We start from the raw sequence: 21,166 nt of genomic DNA, 5'->3' as shown, positions 1-21,166 counted from the left end.
CCCATTATTGCTCTTCCCAGCCCCATCATTCCTCTCCCAAGCCCCACCATACCACCATTGCTCTTCCCCCACCTCCCCTCCCCAGCATTTCAGTAAAAAAAAACAACAAAAAAAACAACAACTTACCTCAGCTTGCTCCCCTGCAGCAGCATCCTCCTGGTTGCCGGCAGCTTTCTTCCTGACCCAGGCGTGCGCTGCATGATGACGTCATCAAGCTGTGCACGCCTGAGTCAGGGAGGAAGCAGAGGACGAACCCTCCACCTCCGCTGCTATTCTCCTCCTGTCCGCCGCGTGCAGGGAGCAGCTGCACCTTGCGGGCCCCTTGGTGCAGCTGCATGGTGGGGACGTGGAGGGCGAGAGGGCGCGATGACCGGGGGGGGAGCGGAGCCACACAGCTGGCTCGGGGCACGTAAAAAAAAAAAACAAAAAAAAAAACACGCTCAGGCGCCGCCCTCCCCGAATTCCGGCGCCTTAGGCACGTGCCTACAAGTGCCTAAGGGCAAATACGGCCCTGCTGGCCGGCATGAACATCGGGCATGATCATTATGAATGAGAACTTCTTTCCCCCATCCTGTTCCTCCACATATATTAGTGGATACAATTTAAATAAATTCATTTATCCATTTACTATCTCCTGTATTATAATCCTTTCCCAGCTGGGATACTACAGGGATTCAAGTATTTTATCATGTTATATGTTTTTATTCATTATGTCTGTTTAATTTTGATTGGCTTACCTTTCAACATGTGATCAGCAGGATATGACATATAATGTAATTTCCTTGCGTTTTCTTACCATGCAATGATTAAGAACTCATAGTTCGAAACGCGTTTGCTGATTTCCTCCTAAGGTGTTTTACTAAATTTTCATGACCTAATAAAGTCAATTGATTTTAGAAGATTTGCTCAGCTGGATTTTCCTGGTTCCCTCAAAAATGCAGAAGTGGTGACGTGTTTTTATTATACTTTTTTTCTGTCTGATTATTCCACACCTGATTGTGGCGCAGTCAGACGGCCGTATAACACGGATGACGATCGCACCGCAATCCTCGGACTGGCCAGCGTCTCTCCTGTTACGAGCGTGAGAGCGGCATAGAAATATTGTGCTGTCACACTCGGGTCAGGAGAGCCGCCGGTTGATAATGAGCGGTGGTTGAGCGTGTGCTGCGGCTTCATATAACTGCAGACTATTAAATAAACCACTGGGCACTTTCCCTTGACTGTTTCTGTAACTCCCATTGAATCATACAGTCATACCATATGGAGGAAAGTAAGATTTAACATATATTTGTATATAGGTAAATGACCAGGTGGTCAAAAAGTCTGACTATGGCTGCAACTCCTTGTCCTCAGGTAAAGCAGACTGCAGCTCTGCAGCTGTAAATTTGGCCCTAAAATCGCTGATTAGTCGCGATCGCGACCAATCATCAAAACGGTGTTTAAATTTGCTGCCAGTATCGCTGATTGGTCGCGGCCGGGGTTTAAATTTGGCGCCAATAATGCTGATTAGTTGCGGCCGGCGACCGCGACCAATCAGCAGAGCGGTGTTTAAATTTGGCGCCAATAATGCTGATTGGTCGCAGCCGGCGACCGCGACCAATCACCAGAGGGGTGTTTAAATTTGGTGCAAATAATGCTGATTGGTCACGGCCAGCGACCGCGACCATTAGCAGAGCGGTCGCGGCTGGCGACCGCGACCAATCAGTAGAGCGGTGTTTAAATTTGGCGCCAATAATGCTGATTGGTCGCGGCCAGCGACCAATCAGCAAAGCGGTGTTTAAATTTGGCACCAATAATGATGATTGGTCACGGCTGGCGACCGCGACCAATCAGCAGAGCGGTGTTTAAATTTGGTGCCAATAATGCTGATTGGTTGCGGCCGGCGACCGCGACCAATCAGCAAAGCAGTGTTTAAATTTGGCGCCCATAATGCTGATTGGTCGCGGCTGGCGGGATTTCCTGGACAGACAGCGGCCGGACCAATCAGCGACGCGGGATTTCCTGGACAGACAGACAGACGGGATACGACGATTATATATATAGATAAGTGACATAAATGTGCAAGTGCAAATCTGCAGTGTCTGCAATGTAGAATATGTAGGTTTTGGTGTAGGAGAGAATTTCTCATGGAATAATCCTCTTCTACAGCCCCCGTTCTGCTGTTGTGCACAATACACTGGATGCTCCACACTTCTAACCTGATTTTTGTGGATCCTTTCTGCAGGAGCGGTTCCTTAGTGTCCTCCATGAATGTAGAATTTGCAAATGAGACAGTTACCCCGACCCACAGAGAGATGGTGGATGAAGTGTATAAAGAACTGAAAAACTCCAACCCACCGAACACCATGGGTGATTTACAGATTGATCCTCAGAGTATTCAGTCTAGAGGTAAGTCTACACTGGGATTATTCAGAACTACGTAACAGTCACAGCTAAACTCTAAAACAAAAAACAGACCCCACACCAGACCCCCAAATAAATACAGACCATGTTCTTTTTTATTATATTCAATGTTCAAGCGGGCAATTTTTGGGCAATTTAGGTGAGGTAGAGGTTCTGGCCTCACTGACTTCAGCCTCTACAGAAACCTTCCTTTATATAATTGTCTATTGGATCTGATTATAAAGACTGAGAGTTGCTATTCCAATGTATCCTTAGAATAAATTTTTGGCTGGAACTACAGACCCTAATATATGGATTAGTGACTTCGCCTAGCATACTGTATGTTCACATGTTGATTTTTTTACATATTTTTTATCACCATGAAAGATGCAGGCTATGGTCAGAAAACTCGTGTGGAAATTACTGATTTTTGATGTTAAGACATTTTGATCTTAATGGGGAAAATTGCAGTTAATATGCTGAATGAATTGGCATTGTCTGGTATTTTTAAAAAATTAACTAGATGTCAACAAATGCAAAAAAAAACACCATATGGATGAGGTGTCAGGAATTGAATTGAATTTGCACACAATAAAAGCCAAGTGTCAACAAGCCTTTAGGGTGTGTTCACACAGAGTTGTTTTTCTTTTTGCTGAATTTTCAGAGCAAATCACCTAGCTAATCAAAACTCCTGGTTTTTGAACACTTTGAATTTTTTGGAGAGTTTCTGCTCAACTAAAAAAAGTCACACTTAGGCTATGTTTCCACAATGAACTTTTCGTTCATTTTTAATGCTGCGTGTTTTTGCTGCATCAAAAATGCAGCCTTTTACAGTTGTAGCAAAGTAAATGGTATTTATACATATCTTTCACCCACTGTGCTTTTTTTTAATGTGACATGCAGAAGTAGTGCTGTTGCTGAGTGTGACATGCAGAAGTAGTGCTGTTGCTGAGTGTGACATGCAGAAGTAGTGCTGTTGCAGAGTGTGACATGCAGAAGTAGTGCTGTTGCAGAGTGTGACATGCAGAAGTAGTGCTGTTGCAGAGTGTGACATGCAGAAGTAGTGCTGTTGCAGAGTGTGACATGCAGAAGTAGTACTGCTGCTTTAAAAGCATTCAGCAGCTATTCGAAGTAACACAAGCACAGGAGACAGGAAGTGTTATGGTCCAAAAGCATCCAGCAACTAGAGGGGTTAACACAGTCACAGGAGAAGGGAAGTGTTTTAGCAGAGCCCTAGGGGGATTGTGGGGAAGTTGCCTACTGTCTGGCCAGAACCAGAGAAAGGTGGCTTATGATCTGTATCTCACAGAAGGCAAGGGAACATAATTTGGGTCAGGAGGGAAGCTAAACAAAGGTCAGTTAGACTCCCTGAGCTAACAGTGTGGAGTATTATCTGCCAAGAAGATAAGGACTGGAAGGAAGCTTGTCATAGAGATCATCTCCCTCATCACACCCTTCCCTCCTCCATCTCCATGCAGGATAAAGAGTGCTGTGTACTGTTGAGTCCTCGTGAAGGAAAAGCCTGTGGTTGTGTATGCATTAAAACTGTGTTGTCCTGTGCTACTGGATAATAGATTATGTACTGCTGTGCTGCAAAGGAGACTGTACTACTATTACTGGAGCCTGTTGCTCAAAGAGACATTTGCTTTGCACAGGCCGTGCCTCATTAAAACCCCTTCGCGACCTTTGGATTTTCCGTTTTTGCATTTTCATTTTTTGCTCCCCTTGTTCCCAGAGCCATAGCGTTTTTCTTTTTTGGGCAATATGGCCATGTGAGGGCTTAATTTCTGCGGGACGAGTTGTACTTTTAAACGCCATTACTAGTTTTACCATATCGTGTACTAGAAAACGGGACAAAAATTCCAAGTGCGGTGAAATAGCAAAAAAAATGCAATACCACAGATGTTTTTTTTATACCACGTTCACTGAATGCTAAAACTGTCCTGCCATTCTTATTCTCCAGGTCATTACGAGTTCGTAGACACCAAACATGTATAGGTTCTTTTTTATTTAAGTGGTCAAAAAAAAATCCAATGTTTGCTAAAAACAAACAAACCAGGGTTGTCATGCCGAGTGCCGACCCATCGGGGACCCACGATCACGTGACGTGGTCACCGATGGGCGGGGTAAGTGACGCCCTTCCGGCGCAGTGACGTTAAATGCCGCTGTCAGAGATTGACAGCGGCATTTAACATGTTAACAGCCGCGGGTGGATCGGATTCCATCCGCGGCTGTTGCCGTCACATGTCAGCTGTAATAATCTGCTTTCATGTGCCCGGTTCAGTGCGAGCTCACCGCCGGAGCCCTCACTGAACTGGGTGTGATGACACAGGACATACTAATACGTCATGTGTCATTAAGGGGTTAAATGTTACTGTTCTACCGTTTATGAAGACTCTTGTCATAGGTGTCTGGTCAGCAACTGAATCTATGTGTGCCTGAGAGAAGCTGCAGCCTATGGTCGCCCTGAGTAACTGTTCCCCCAGGATTCCAACGAATTCATGTAACCGGTCTCGCCCCTATCTGAACTTAGGCGGCGTGCATGTAACATTAACCCCTTTCCGACGTGCTATGTAATAGTACGCATCATGTCGGCACCCCCTGTTCAGCGCGGGCTCCGGCACTGAGCCCTCACTGAACTAGGCACATGTCAGCTGATTTATACAGCGATCCACCCGCAGCTGTTAACTAGTTAAATGCCGCTGTCAATCTCTGACAGAGGCATTTAACAACGCCGCGCCGGAAGCGCGTCACTTACCCTGCCCATCGGTGACCCCGTCATGTGATAGCCGGTCACCGATGCATGGGCATGACAACCCGGGGTTTGCAGCAGACCCCACTGGTTGTCATGTAAAGATTGCTATGAGCGCTACCTAGTGGTCGGCGCTCATAGCACAGGAGCATTTCTGCTACATAGAGGTGATCTGCTCATCGCCTCTATGTAGCAGAGGCGATCAGACAGTTGCTGCTTCTAGTCTCCTATAGAGACTATAGAAGCAAGCAACAAGTGTAAAAAAAGTTTTTAGAAATATTAAAAAAATTAAAAAAATATAAAAGTTTAAATCAACCCCTTTTGCTTCATTCAAAATAAAATAATAAAAAATAAACCCCACATACACATATTTGGTATCGCTGCGTTCAAAATCACTCGATCTATCAATATAAAAAAAGAATTAATCCGATCGGTAAATGGCGTAACGAGAAAAAATTCCAAATGCCAGAATTACGTTTTTTTGGTCGCCATAAAATGCAATAACGGGCGATCAAAACATCGGATCTACCCCAAAATGGTTAAAAACATTAGCCCAGCATGCAAAAAGTAAGCCCTCACCCGGCCCAAGATCCCGAAAAATGGAGACGCTTTGGGTCTCTGAAAATGGCGCCATTTTTTTTAACAAACTTTGGATTTTTTTTTTCATGACTTAAATAAAAAAGAACCTATACATGTTTGGTGTCTATGAACTTGGAATAACCTAGAGAATAATAATGGCAGGTCAGTTTTAGCATTCAGTTAACGTGGTAAAAAAAAACTGTGGAATTGCATTTTTTTCACAATTTCACCTCACTTGGAACTTTTTTCCCATTTTTCAGTACACGATATGGTAAAATCAGTGATGGCGTTTACAAGTACAACTCGTCCTGCAAAAAATAAGCCATTTTGACCAAAAATAAAAAAGCTATGGCTCTGGGAAGAAGGGGAGCAAAAAACGAAAACGCAAAAACGGAAAATGCTCCAGTCATGAAGGGGTTAATACTGCGTTAACTGACCTGCGATACGCTTTTAAAATCTGAAGAATAGCAATTTCTCTTGTGAGTACACTGTTTTCCCCTATAGACATACATTACATGCAGAAAATCTGCAGCGAAAAAGTATATGTGTGCTTTTACTGCGTTTCCACAGCGGAAACGCATCAAAACACTGTACGTCAATGTACTTGCTCACAGGCACATTTTTACAGATGGACTGACGTTCTACATGTAAAAGATCCCAGCATGCTCTACTTTGATCCGTACTCTGGATGAGGCTCAGTCGTTATAAGTCAATGGGTATAAAACAGATCACATATGGGTTGCCATCTGTATTTCATGCATTTTTAAAGGACACATTACAGTTATTCAGATAGGAAACTGTATTTTCCATACACTGATATGAACCCGGCTTTATACTGCTTGTTTCTGGAGGAGGTTATGAAGTATGACACGCTTTAATTTAGAACTACTTGGAAGTTGAGTTTCGATTGACAGTTTTATGCAGACACTGGTCACATTTACTTATTTTTCCCCACCTTCCTTCTGTGTCTGTGGCCTTTTTGGCCTCAATTGTATTTCCGGTCTAGTCTTTTCTAATACAAGAATGTAGTTCATGCCTCCGCGCATGCCTCCGCGCATAACAGCTAATTAAGTTTAGAATGGACTGATATCTTGCCATAAAAAGGCGACGTACCAGAAGCATTTACCGCTATTACGGATTGATTCTTGATTTCTTTACTTCAATAAAAATAGACTTGTCCACAAACAATTGACAATCCAGACATACTCTGAGTACTCACCTCTCCTTGTTACTGCAGCTTGCATTCATCATCACTAGTGTTGAGCGAGCTCTAAAATGCTCAGGTGCTCGAAGCTCGGGCCGAGCTCACCGTGATATTTGGGTGCTCGACCCGAGCAACGAGCCCAATGTTAGTCTATGGGAGACCCGAGCATTATTGCGGCAGCACCCCCGGCAGTCTGTAGAAAGCCTAAAAAGTGCCAAAAACGATAGTGACAGTGTTCAAATGACATGGGGACAGCATGGGGATCGCCCCAGGAAGCATTTCTGACCCCCAGGTCACTGCTGTCAACAACGTGGTCAGAGGTATTAAGCCACTTTTAAGGACTCACAATAAAACGTTCAAAAACGAAACTGAAACTGCTTTCCTGTGAAATATGTTAAGGAAGTTCCTTTCCAGGGTAAAGACTTGTGTATAAGGTAAAATAAATAACAAAAAAAATAAATACTCCTCCACATCTTGGGCTATGTTCACAAGTAACATTTTTTATGCGTTTTTGTATTGCATTCAACCATGACAAATGCATTCACCGGGAAATGTCATTTTAACATTTTACAACCTTATCTGGCCATGTGCTGTGTGACACATGCATACAGTGCTGAAAAGACATGGGAACAGCATGGGGAAGACCCCTGGAAACATCTCTGACACCCAGGTCACTGCCTAAAAGTGTGCCCATCAGAAGTGATCCTTGCCGCATCAGAAGATGCAGACTTGCAACTATCCCCGTGCAAGTCCTTGTCTATCTGGGATGGATATTAGTCTTCAGAAGGACTGTTTGTTTGATTTTGCAGGCTTTAGAGACCCTACACTACCTATTTCGCAGTATAAATCTCTCCCTATCTCAGCACCACTCTCCCTACACTGTCTGATCTGGAGCGACATGCCATCCAGCGTGCCATCCTTCAGAGACACTGAGGAGCGCAGGCATGCTTGATTCTGGGTGTTTGTGTTTTTTTTTAACTTTCACTATGGGGTTAGTAATGGTTGTGTCTTATTGACGCCTCTCCATTACTAACCTGGGCTTGATGTCAGCTGGCACTATAAGCTGACATCAACCCCAACCCTATTACCCCACTGCCACCGCTACAGGGCAGTGGGAAGAGCGAGGCTAAGTGCCAGAATTGGTGCATCCTATGGATGTGCCATTTCTGGGGCGGCTGACGGCTGGTGTTTCTAGCCTGGGAGGGGGCCAATATTCATGGCACCCTTCCTGGGCTATTAATATCAGCCCCCAGCTGTCTGCCTAGCCTTTGCTAGCTATTAAAATAAAGGGGACCCCATGTCATTTTTTTGGGGTCCCCCATTTTAATAGTTAGTAAAGGCTAGGTATTCAGATGGGGACTGATATTAGTAGCCTGGGAAGCTCTGTGGATATTACCCCCTTCCCAGGCTTCAAACATCTGCCCTAGCCGTCTGCTTAACCTCCGCTAGAGACTAAAATTATGGAGAACCCCACGCCAATTTTTTTTTTTTAAATCCTTTACATTAACACTAAATGACAAGTACAGTAACCAACATTGTCACTGTACTTATTATATATGTGACTGACATGTTTCTATTAGTGTTGAGCGAGGATGCTCGTCACTGCTCGGTACTCGCCTGAGCATCTCACTACTCGGGATGTTCGGAGAGCACCGAGCATTTTTGGGTTACTCGGGTGGGAGCTCGGGTCTCCGCCCTGCGTGTTTGGCGCTCTTTACAGAGCCAATGAACATGCAGGGATTGCTAGCCAGTCACTGTAATGCCACAGCCATGTTGGTTGTGGGCATTACAGTGATTGGCTAGCCGCACAGCGTCACCTCGAGTATTTAAAACCTCGCGCCGCCATCTTGGACACAGTCGCTCTGGATCAGACAGTGTAGGGAGAGTGCTAATGAGCTAGGGAGAGATTTATACTGCGAAATAGGTAGTGTAGGGTCTCTAAAGCCTGCAAAATCAAACAAACAGTCCTATTGCATTTGTCACGGTTGAAAGCAATACAAAAGTGCTACTTGTGAACATAGCCCAAGGTGTGGAGGAGTATTTTTGTTTTTGGATACTTATTTTACCTTATACACAAGTCTTTACCCTGGAAAGGATGCTCCTTAACATATTTCACAGGAAAACAGTTTCAGTTTCGTTTTTGAACATTTTTTTGTGAGCCCGTAAATGTGGCTTAATACCTCTGACCACGTTGTTGACAGCAGTGACCTGGGGGTCAGAAATGCTTCCTGGGGTGATACCCATGCTGTCCCCATGTCATTTGAGCACAGTCACTATCGTTTTGGGCACTTTTTAGGCTTTCTACAGACTGCCGGGGGTGCCGCTGCAAAAATGCTCGGGTTTACCATAGACTAACATTGAGCTCGTTGCTCGGGTCGAGCACTCGAGTATCACGGTGAGCTCGGCCCGAGCTTCGAGCACTCGAGCATTTTAGTGCTCGCTCAACACTACTGGCAACGTCCCTCGTGTTGATGTTACAGGGAACAGTTGCCCGCCTTTTGTCTGCGGCCACCACACTGCTTCTTCCTGCCTGTTGGGGTACTCTGCCTCCCTCCCCCTGTGTGCTGCTGGCCTCGCTTTGCATGTCCTCCTGCCACGTTGGGTCAGTTACTAGATCATCCACCACCTCCTCCTCTTCCACTTCCGCACCACGGTCCTCCTCCTCAATTCGTGGCAATTGTGTCTCGTCATCGTCCACCTCTTGTGACAAATTGCCAGCGTCGCCTTCCTGTGGCTATGGCTGTTCAATTATTTGGCCATCGCTACATGGGATCTCCTCTTCCACCACTTCAAGCGGAGCAGGCGAGGGGCCCAAATATGGAAATGGACAAGTGAACTGCTCTTCATAGTGTTCAACTGTGGGATCAGTTGCTGTCTGACGACACAAGGCATGGTGGGAGGAAGGAGCATCAGGGTGAGGAGGAGTATGCGGTCGAGACTCATGGCTACTAAGACTTGACCATGTGGAAGACAGACCGGAGGTGGTGGTGCCCAGGTGACTAGAAGTATTATCTGCTATCCAATTTATAACCTGTTCACACTGATCAGTTGGCATTAGTGGTGTTGTTGTGTGCTTCCCTAGTAATTCGGTCAAGAACTGGAAGTGAGAAGCTGTGACTGTTGGTTGTGGCACATTTTCTCCTTGGCCACAGCCCCGTCCTCTGCACGCACCAGAACGTCTAGTTCCACGTCCCTTGCCATGCGCCTTGCCCATTGTAAATGAAGTAAAATAGCTTACACTCGCACTATCAATGGCAAAAGTGTAATAAAAAGGAGATTAGAACCATGGAAGAGGAAAACCACAGTTCTATTTCTCTGGCCTACACCAGAATCTTTTAAACAGATATATTTGTGTCTGAACAGTCAACGAGACACTCAAACTTTTTTTTTTTATGTAAAAAAGGCAGAAAGGTGGATTACACCCAGATTTGAACCGTGGAAGAGGAAAACCACAGTTCTAATTTTCTGGCATATACAAGACTTTTTAAAATAGATATATTTGTGTCTGAACAGTCCCCGAGACACTCAAACTGTTTTTTTTTATGGAAAAAAGGCAAAAAGGTGGATAACACCCAGATTTGAACCGTGGAAGAGGAAAACCACAGTTCTAATTTTCTGGCGTATACCAGACTTTTTTAAATAGATATATTTGTGTCTGAACAGTCCCCGAGACACTCAAACTGTTTTTTTTTATGGAAGAAAGGCAAAAAAGTGGATAATACAGAGATTTGAACCGTGGAACTGCAAAACCATAGTTCTAGTTATCTGGCCGAAACCAGACTCTTTTAAACAGATATATTTGTGTCTGAACACTCACAGACACACTCAATTTTTTTTGGGGGGAGGGCGGGGGGGAATACCAAAAGGTTAATAAGACGGGTATTTGTACAGTCTGACTGAGGGAAAAAAAAAGAAGAGAATTTAGATGAAAAAAAAGGATTTTTCCTGACCCCTGAGACCTGGGGCTAAGTCTAGCAATTTGAGCAGCAGCAGCACACTGGACTGTAATGCAGTGTTTGTTGGTATAACCACTGCGTCTCCTATGCAGCCTGCCTGCCTGCCTGATATCTGGGATGGATATTAGTCCTCAGAAGGACTGTTTGTTTGATTTTGCAGGCTTTTCTCATTTTGTCTCTCATAGTTGAGGTCTACCTATGATGTCAAATACAGGCCTCTCTCATCTTTTTAAGTGGGAGAACTTGCATAATTGATGGCTGACTAAATACTTTTTCCCCACTGTATGGAGCAGACTCAGGAGTGGAGTTTGCTCCATATTGGGCAGATGCCGGCTGTGTTACATTGCCAGCATTCACCTGTAACAGCAGCAGCAGCAGCTATCTCTGTTTGCTGATGTTTAACTAATTAAATGTTGACGACAACAGCAGCATTCACATAGCAAAAGTCTCCTCAGGACCAGGCTGACTGTGTTTTTTCTGAGCGTCTTGTCCAATGTCTTTCTGGATGTCTTTTTCTTTTATTTTATATATTAAATAGTGGCAGCTTCCAAACGGAAACCTCCTTAAGAAGGGTCAGGACACTTCTTCAAGCCGCTTTTCGAAGCCGGAAGCAGTGAAAAGAAGTAAAAAATATAAGAAAAATATGCAAATTAATCCTCAGAGAGGAAGAGTAATTAAACTCGAGTGCCACCTATTGGAAGTAGCAAAAGTCAATACCAACCCTTTAACGAGCCTTGCCATATAACTTAGGATAAAAGAAAAACCAGAATCTCAATTTGCAGACACAGTGTTTTGGCGTATTCCACCTTGTCAGTGCAAAGTATGACATCTGATTTGGCTGGGAGAGAGGCTTAACACTGGGATCTTGTCACGAGTGTGTCAGAACTGACAGACAGTTGTCCTGCAGCTGGTTGCAAGAGATCTCTTCGTGTGGCATGACAGACACCTTCTTGAAACTGTCTCTCTAGGACCTAGCGGCTACCTTACTCTGGCTAATTAACACCCTGGCCTGGATGTACAAATACCTGCTGTGTGTCAGAGGGAGGTACTGGCAATATTCACATGTTCCCTTGTGAAGGCTTTAGCAAGAGCAGTACTTCTTTCTCTCTGGTGCTAGAGGACGTGTGCACATTTGTCTGGCGTCGTCTAAAGCTAGGCGATTTTCCCTTGTTTGTTCCCCCCTGTTGTCTGTAGTGGTCAGTGGGTATCGACTAGTGCTCATCCCCTCCCTTCCCTAGCCAGGGCCAAACACCAAGGAAAGACAGGGCGAGGTACGCGTGCGGCAATTGGTGAAGAACCAATATAGGGACGTTACTGGAGACAGGGTGATATTAGGTCTACCTAGGAGGTCTCCGCTCTCCCCTTTCCCTGGAGTCGGGCTCCCTTTCCCTCTTCCCTTTGTGTTGCGCTAAGTCTTTCCCACTCCTTGCGTGACAGATCTAAGGGGTAATGTTTCTTCTTGTGGAGTGTGACAAGCCAGGCCTAGAATATCAGAGTGAGGAAACTTGTACCCTCCTTTGGGAATAAAATATACAAATAACCTCTTTCGAGAGGAAGAAGACTTAAACTGTAGTGCCATCTATTAGAAGAAGCAAATTGCACTGATGAGGGGCAATATCTGAAATATTGTCTGCAAATTGAGATTCTGGCTTGGCTTTTATCCTAAATCATCAGAAAGACAAAAAAGTTAACAACAATGGGAAAATAACCTAAGGCAATACAAAGTCTTCTCATAGCTCCAGCAATGAAATAAATTATGAACATGTCAGTAATTGGTGAGTAAATCTAGGAATCATATGTGCTAATTCTTTCTATAATCCAGGATGAGATTCATGAAGATTTTATAGTGAGATCCACAAATAAGAAAAGGAGCAGAACAGTTTGTAAATGTCAATTTTTCTATTTATGCAGAAGCAACAGTACCCACTATGGAACCGAACACAGAACAAACTACCACAAGACCAGCAACAACTACCGCACAGCCTCCAACTACCACACAGCCTCCCACCAGCACTGAGCCTCCAACTACCACACAGCGTCCTACCAACACTGAGTCTCCAACTACCATACAACCTACCACCAGCACTGAACCTCCGACAACCACACAGCCTCCCACCAGCACAGTGTCTCCGACTACCATGCAGCCTCTCACCAGCACTGTGCTTCTGACTACCACAATGTCTCCCACCAACACTGAGCCTTCAACTACCCCACAGCCTCTCACCAGCATTGAACCTCCAACTACCACACAGGCTCCCACCAGCACTGAGCCTCCAACTACCACACAGCATCCTACCAACACTGAGTCTCCAACTACCATACAACCTACCACCAGCACTGAACCTCCGACTACCACACAGCCTCCCACCAGCACAGTGTCTCCGACTACCATGCAGCCTCTCACCAGCACTGTGCCTCTGACTACCACAATGTCTCCCACCAACACTGAGCCTTCAACTACCCCACAGCCTCCCACCAGCATTGAACCTTCAACTACTACACAGGCTCCCACCAGCACTGAGCCTCCAACTACCACACAGGCTCCCACCAGTACTGAACCTCCAACTACCACAATCCCTGGACCTGCAACATCAACCCCAGGACCCGCAACATCAACCCCAGGACCCGCAACATCAACCCCAGGACCCACAACAACAACCCCAGGAACCACAACAACAACCACAGTGCTTCCAACAACAACTCCAGAACCTACAACAACCACAGGACCTGCAACAACAACCCCAGGTACTACAACAGCCCCAAAACCTATAACAACCACAGGTGCTACAACAGCCCCAAACCCTACCACAACCACAGGACCAACAACATCAACCCCAGGCCCTACAACCACCACCTCAGAACCCGCAACAACAACTACTGGACCAGTAACAACAACCACAGGACCTGCAACAACAACGGGACCCGCAACAACAACCACAGGTCCAGCAACAACAACCAGAGAACCTATAACAACTACCATAGGACCTATAACAACTACCCCAGGACTCGCAACATCAACCCCAGGACCCGGAACATCAACCCCAGGACCCACAACAACCCCAGGACCAGCAACAACAACCCCAGGACCAGCAACAACAACCTCAGGACCTGCAACAAGAACCTCAGGACCTGCAACAACAACAATCCCAGGACCTACAACAACCCCAGAACCTGCAACAACAACCACAGAGGTTCCAACAACCCCAGTAACTACAATAACCCAAATACTTGTAACAACAACAATCCTAGGACCCACAACAACAACCCCAGGAACCGCAACAACAACCACAGTGCTTCCAAAAACAACTCCAGAACCTACAACAACCACAGGACCTGCAACAACAACCCCAGATCCTACAACAGCCCCAAAACCTATAACAACCACAGGTCCTACAACAGCCCCAAAACCTACAACAACCACAGGACCTACAACATCAACCCCAGGCCCTACAACTACCACCTCAGGACCCGCAACAACAACCACTGGACCGGTAGCAACAACCACAGAACCTGCAACATCAACCCCAGGACCCACAACAACAACCCCAAGAACCACAACAACAACCACAGTGCTTCCAACAACAACTACAGAAGCTACAACAACCACAGGACCTGCAACAACAACCCCAGGTACTACAACAGCCCCAAAACCTATAACAACCACAGGTGCTACAACCGCCCCAAAACCTACCACAACCACAGGACCTACAACATCAACCCCAGGCCCTACAACCACCACCTCAGGACCCACAACAACAACTACTGGACCCGTAACAACAACCACAGGACCTGCAACAACAACGGGACCCGCAACAACAACCACAGGTCCAGCAACAACAACCACAGGACCTATAACAACTAACATAGGACCTATAACAACTACCCCAGGACTCAGAACATCAACCCCAGGACCTGCAACATCAACCCCGGGACCCACAACAACCCCAGGACCAGCAACAACAACCCCAGGGCCAGCAACAACAACCACAGGACCTGCAACAACAACCTCAGGACCTGCAACAACAACAATCCCAGGACCTACAACAACCCCAGAACCTGCAACAACAACCACAGAGGTTCCAACAACCCCAGTAACTACAATAACCCAAATACTTGTAACAACAACAATCCCAGGTACTACAACAGCCCCAAAACCTATAACAACCACAGGTGCTACAACAGCCCCAAAACCTACCACAACCACAGGACCTACAACATCAACCCCAGGCCCTACAACCACCACCTCAGGACCCACAACAACAACTACTGGACCAGTAACAACAACCACAGGACCTGCAACAACAACGGGACCCGCAACAACAACCACAGGTCCAGCAACAACAACCACAGGACCTATAACAAGTACCATAGGACCTATAACAACTACCCCAGGACTCGGAACATCAACCCCAGGACCCGCAACATCAACCCCAGGACCCACAACAACCCCAGGACCAGCAACAACAACCCCTGGACCAGCAACAACAACCACAGGACCTGCAACAACAACCTCAGGACCTGCAACAACAACAATCCCAGGACCTACAACAACCCCAGAACCTGCAACAACAACCACAGAGCTTCCAACAACCCCAGTAACTACAATAACCCAAATACTTATAACAACAACAATCCCAGGACCCACAACAACAACCCCAGGAACCGCAACAACAACCACAGTGCTTCCAACAACAACTCCAGAACCTACAACAACCACAGGACCTGCAACAACAACCCCAGGTCCTACAACAGCCCCAAAACCTATAACAACCACAGGTCCTACAACCGCCCCAAAACCTACAACAACCACAGGACCTACAACATCAACCCCAGGCCCTACAACCACCACCTCAGGACCTGCAACAACAACCACTGGACCAGTAGTAACAACCACAGGACCTGCAACATCAACCCCAGGACCCACAACAACAACCCCAGGAACCACAACAACAACCACAGTGCTTCCAACAACAACTACAGAACCTACAACAACCACAGGACCTGCAACAACAACCCCAGGTACTACAACAGCCCCAAAATCTATAACAACCACAGGTGCTACAACAGCCTCAAAACCTACCACAACCACAGGACCTACAACATCAACCCCAGGCCCTACAACCACCACCTCAGGACCCACAACAACAACTACTGGACCAGTAACAACAACCACAGGACCTGCAACAACAACGGGACCCGCAACAACAACCACAGGTCCAGCAACAACAACCACAGGACCTATAACAACTACCATAGGACCTATAACAACTACCCCAGGACTCGGAACATCAACCCCAGGACTCGCAACATCAACCCCAGGATCCGCAACATCAACCCGAGGACCCACAACAACCCCAGGACCAGCAACAACAACCCCAGGACCTGCAACAACCACAGGACCTACAACTACCACAGTACCTGCAACAACAACCCCAAAGCATGCAACAACAACGTCAGAACCTGCAGCAACAACATCAGGACCTACAACAGCAACTTCAGGACCCACAACAACAACCCCAGGACCTGCAACAACAACCTCAGAACCTGCAACAACAACAATCCCAGGACCTACAACAACCCCAGGGCCTGTAACAACAACCACAGAGCTTCCAACAACCCCAGTAACTACAATAACCCAAATACTTGTAACAACAACAATCCCAGCACCCACAACAACACCAGGAACCGCAACAACAACCATGGTGCTTCCAGCAACAACTCCAGAACCTACAACAGCCACAGGACCTGCAAAAACAACCCCAGGTCCTACAACAGCCCCAAAACCTATAACAACCACAGGTCCTACAACAGCCCCAAAACCTACAACAACCAAAGGACCTACAACATCAACCCCAGGCCCTACAACCACCACCTCAGGACTCGCAACAACAACCACTGGACCAGTAACAACAACCACAGGACGTGCAACAACAACGGGACCCGCAACAACAACCACAGGTCCAGCAACAACAACCACAGGACCTATAACAACTACCCCAGGACCCGCAACATCAACCCCAGGACCCGCAACATCAACCCCAGGACCCGCAACATCAACCCCAGGACCCGCAACATCAACCCCAGGACCAGCAACAACAACCACAGGACCTGCAACTACCACAGGACCTACAACTACCACAGTACCTGCAACAGCAACCCCAAAGCATGCAACAACAACGTCAGGACCTGCAACAACAACCTCAGGACCTACAACAGCAACTTCAGGACCCACAACAACAACCCCAGGACCCGCATCAACAACCCCAGGACCCGCAACAACCCCAGGACCTGCAACAACAACCCCAGGACCCGCAACAACAACCCCAGGACCTATATCAACAACCCCAGTACCTATATCAACAACCCCAGGACCTATATCAACTACCACAGGACCTATAACAACTACCCCAGGACCCGCAACATCAACCCCAGGACCTGCAACAACAACCCCAGGACCTATATCATCAACGTCAGTACCTATATCAACAACCCCAGGACCTATATCAACTACCACAGGACCTATAACAACTATCCCAGGACCCGCAACATCAACCCCAGGACCCGCAACATCAACCACAGGACCTGCAACAACAACCCCAGGACCCGCAACATCAACCCCAGGACCCGCAACATTAACCCCGGGACCCGCAACAACCCCAGGACCAGCAACAACAACAACCACAGGACCTGCAACGACAACCCCAGGACCTGCAACAACAACCTCAGGACCTGCAACACCAACAATCCCAGGACATATAACAATCCCAGGACCTGCAACAACAACCACAGAGCTTCCAACAACCCCAGTAACTACAATAACCCCAATACTTGTAAGAACAACAATCCCAGGACCCACAACAACAACCACAGTGCTTCCAACAACAACTCCAGAACCTACAACAACCACAGGACCTGCAACAACAACCCCAGGTCCTACAACAGCCCCAAAACCTATAACAACCACAGGTCCTACAACAGCCCCAAAACCTACAACAACCACAGGACCTACAACATCAACCCCAGGCCCTACAACCACCACCTCTGGACCCGCAACAACAACCACTGGACCAGTAACAACAACCACAGGACCTGCAACAACAACGGGACCCGCAACAACAACTACAGGTCCAGCAACAACAACCACAGGACCTATAACAACTACCACAGGACCTGCAACAACAACCCCTGGACCTGCAACAACAACCTCAGAACCTGCAACAACAACAACCCCAGGACATATAACAACCCCAGGACCTGCAACAACAACCATAGAGCTTCCAACAACCCCAGTAACTACAATAACGCCAATACTTGTAACAACAACAATCCCAGGACAAACAACAACAACAACTCCAGAACCTACAACAACCACAGGACCTGAAACAACAACCCCAGGTCCTACAACAGCCCCAAAACCTATAACAACCACAGGTCCTACAACAGCCCCAAAACCTACAACAACCACAGGACCTACAGCATCAACCCCAGGCCCTACAACCACCACCTCAGGACCCGCAACAACAACCACTGGACCAGTAAAAACAACCAGAGGACCTGCAACAACAACGGGACCCGCAGCAACAACTACAGGTCCAGCAACAACAACCACAGGACCTATAACAACTACCACAGAACCTATAACAACTACCCCAGGACCTGCAACATCAACCCCAGGACCCGCAACATCAACGCCAGGACCCGCAACATCAACCCCAGGACCTGCAACAACAACCACAGGACCTGCAACAACCACAGGACCTGCAACTACCACAGGACCTGCAACAACAACCCCAAAATATGCAACAACAACATCTGGACCTGCAACAACAACCTCAGGACCTACAACAGCAACTCCAGGACCCTCAACATCAACACCAGGACCCGCAACAACAACCCCAGGACCCGCAACAACAACCCCAGGACCTATATCAACAACCCCAGGCCCTATATCAACAACCACAGAACCTGCAACAACAACCACAGGACAAGTAACAACAACCCCAGGACCTGCAACACCAACGCCGAGAACTGCAACGACGCAAAGCTTATCTCCAACTCAATCAAATCAGCCACAAGGTAAAGAGGCCAGTAACACAGATACATATCACTGCTATTTTTTAAATTGATTTTAGGTATTTTGGCTTAACAAAAAACATATTATATAATGATAATATACATTTATTATTTATGTACATAATTTTGCTCCATTTTGTTTTTCCACAGGAATTACTGCTGCTGCAGCCTCTATCCCTGCTTTTGGAATTGCCCTAATTGTTCTGGTCATTGTCGTTATCGTTATTGTACCTGTGTGCTTCATTGTGGTATGTAGACATATTACTGGGGCTCCTATAAATATTATGATGATTACCCCCTGCTTAGTTAGGAGAGCATTTGATACCTTACTCATTATGAGAAACCCCTGTCCATATTTCCTAAAAGGGAGTTCCTCTCAGAATTCTCTCCATTTTAGGAAAGCTCAGACCTGCTGAATGAAAAAAAAAATTAATTATGGCAAAATTGTTCTGTAAAATGTATTTCATGTCTAGGGAAAGTATATGTAATATTTCACACACCTGATAAAACTGTTACAATGAATCCAGTCTAAACAATTCTCTAAGCTACTGTAAGTACAGCAGCAGTATAAATCTTTCTCCTGTCCTAGGCCAAACTGATAGCTGTTATCTAGACTGATACATTGTCGGAGCCCATCAGCCGTGTGAGCAGGACTAGATCAGGAAAGAAGCTTCTGAATGTTGGCAATGAGCAATGGTCCTAAAGACATAGAAGTTATCATTAGTACTGCCCTCTTCATTTAATACTGGGGTTCCCTGATTAATGTGAAATGCAAAGTGCACAGGGTCCAAAGTGGTTGTAAAGATCGTTCCTGGCTGTTTTGCAGATTTTCTTTTCCATACCAGTGTAATACATCTCATTTTTTTGATTTTTAGGCTGCCAGATTCACTACTGTGTCCTTTACCTTGCCTAATGTTGGGATCCCGAGATAAAGTTTTGACACTTCCAACGGTAAGAGAATTTCTGTTGGCTTCTTTGCACATGCCCTACGTGACTGTGTCAGGATCAAGGATTGTTGGGCACTTTGCACTAGCCTCATCCACATTGACAAACATTGTGTAGCTATATCCCAAAAATACAGGACAGCTGGGAGTTATGCTTATGCAGAATTCTACAGACAATGGCGGGTGTATCAGTCTTGCATCCATCTTATTCAGTGATGTAATTTTTTTTCCTGCACAGATGTGGATGCCCAATTCACTGATCATCCAATAAACCAGAAAAAAGGGACAAAGTGCAATGAGAGACGTCCAATATTTCTGAAAGATCATTGCAACAGTAGTAAAAGAACGACTTCTGATCCAGAGATCCTGCTACATCTAAAACCTGCAAATTAGTAATACAGCAGCAAAGAGACGCAATCTCCATACAGTCTGTGACTATCGGCCATTCTAGGAGATGTTGCACAGCTGGAGAAACACTGAATGAAGACCACTATTGTATGTCCTCTACTCTATAATCGCCTAGTAAGCCCCTGTATCACGATTCTGCCATCTCCCTCCAGCCATTTACAGTATTGGAGACCACATTTTGCACATATGTAATCTGCACATAGCTGTGGTCACTGGTACTGGACAAGGAGGACAGGGGGTATCAGAAATGTAATGCAGGTCTGTGGATTTGCACTAATGTCTACAATGATTTTGGCCTTACCGATGGATGGTCAGATATCACACACATAGGATACATCATACAACAAACAGGACAATGGTTCATTTCTACATACAACATCATGCCCGTCTGCTGAACATTATGAATAACCCCAAGCACCCCTATGAGCACTTCATTTATTTATCTTATATGTCTATTTATCGAATGGTTTATTTTTTAAAGGATTTATTGTTAGCAACGTGATATTTGTATATATAAATATATGTAATAATAAAAAAAAAATCTGACAATCAAAACTAGAAGCTCAATAAATTCTTATAATCTGGCATTAAATGTTGGATTACCATCTGAAGGACTGGATGCATATACACATTCACACATGCAGAAATCATAACATTTAACTAACCTATGATTTTCTTAGAAATTGGATTTGTTCCACCTTGTCAGAGCATCAGATGAGCTCACATTAATTTCCATATTAATGGTGGCTTTGATGCTCAAAGAGGACTTTTTACAAAAATTTCATGTTGACCTGGACATACAATGCAATGCAACTTTTTTTTTTATTTCGCTTCTCCATTGAAGAGAAGCGAAATAAAAATGTGATTT

At 45.9% G+C, this 21,166-nt stretch overlaps 1 protein-coding gene across 1 annotated transcript in view; it reads left to right on the top strand.

Annotated features, from left to right (window-relative positions):
• The window catches only part of LOC141157713 (uncharacterized), a 43,890-nt gene extending 23,086 nt beyond the window's left edge, over positions 1 to 20,804 (top strand). The window contains exons 4-8 of the mRNA XM_073645259.1: positions 2,225 to 2,388; positions 12,785 to 18,949; positions 19,097 to 19,194; positions 19,822 to 19,897; positions 20,129 to 20,804. Coding sequence (XP_073501360.1) covers positions 2,225 to 2,388; positions 12,785 to 18,949; positions 19,097 to 19,194; positions 19,822 to 19,878 — 6,484 coding nt within the window. The 3' untranslated portion in view covers positions 19,879 to 19,897; positions 20,129 to 20,804. The remainder of the gene's footprint in view (positions 1 to 2,224; positions 2,389 to 12,784; positions 18,950 to 19,096; positions 19,195 to 19,821; positions 19,898 to 20,128) is intronic.
• The last annotated feature ends 362 nt before the right edge of the window (positions 20,805 to 21,166 follow it).

Source organism: Phyllobates terribilis, unplaced genomic scaffold (assembly GCF_046119375.1).
Source record: "Phyllobates terribilis strain yellow unplaced genomic scaffold, ASM4611937v1 Scaffold_8__6_contigs__length_399053987, whole genome shotgun sequence".
Lineage (NCBI taxonomy): Eukaryota > Metazoa > Chordata > Amphibia > Anura > Dendrobatidae > Phyllobates > Phyllobates terribilis.
Note: the sequence above shows the minus strand (reverse complement) of the source record. Positions and strands in the feature narration are given on the sequence as shown.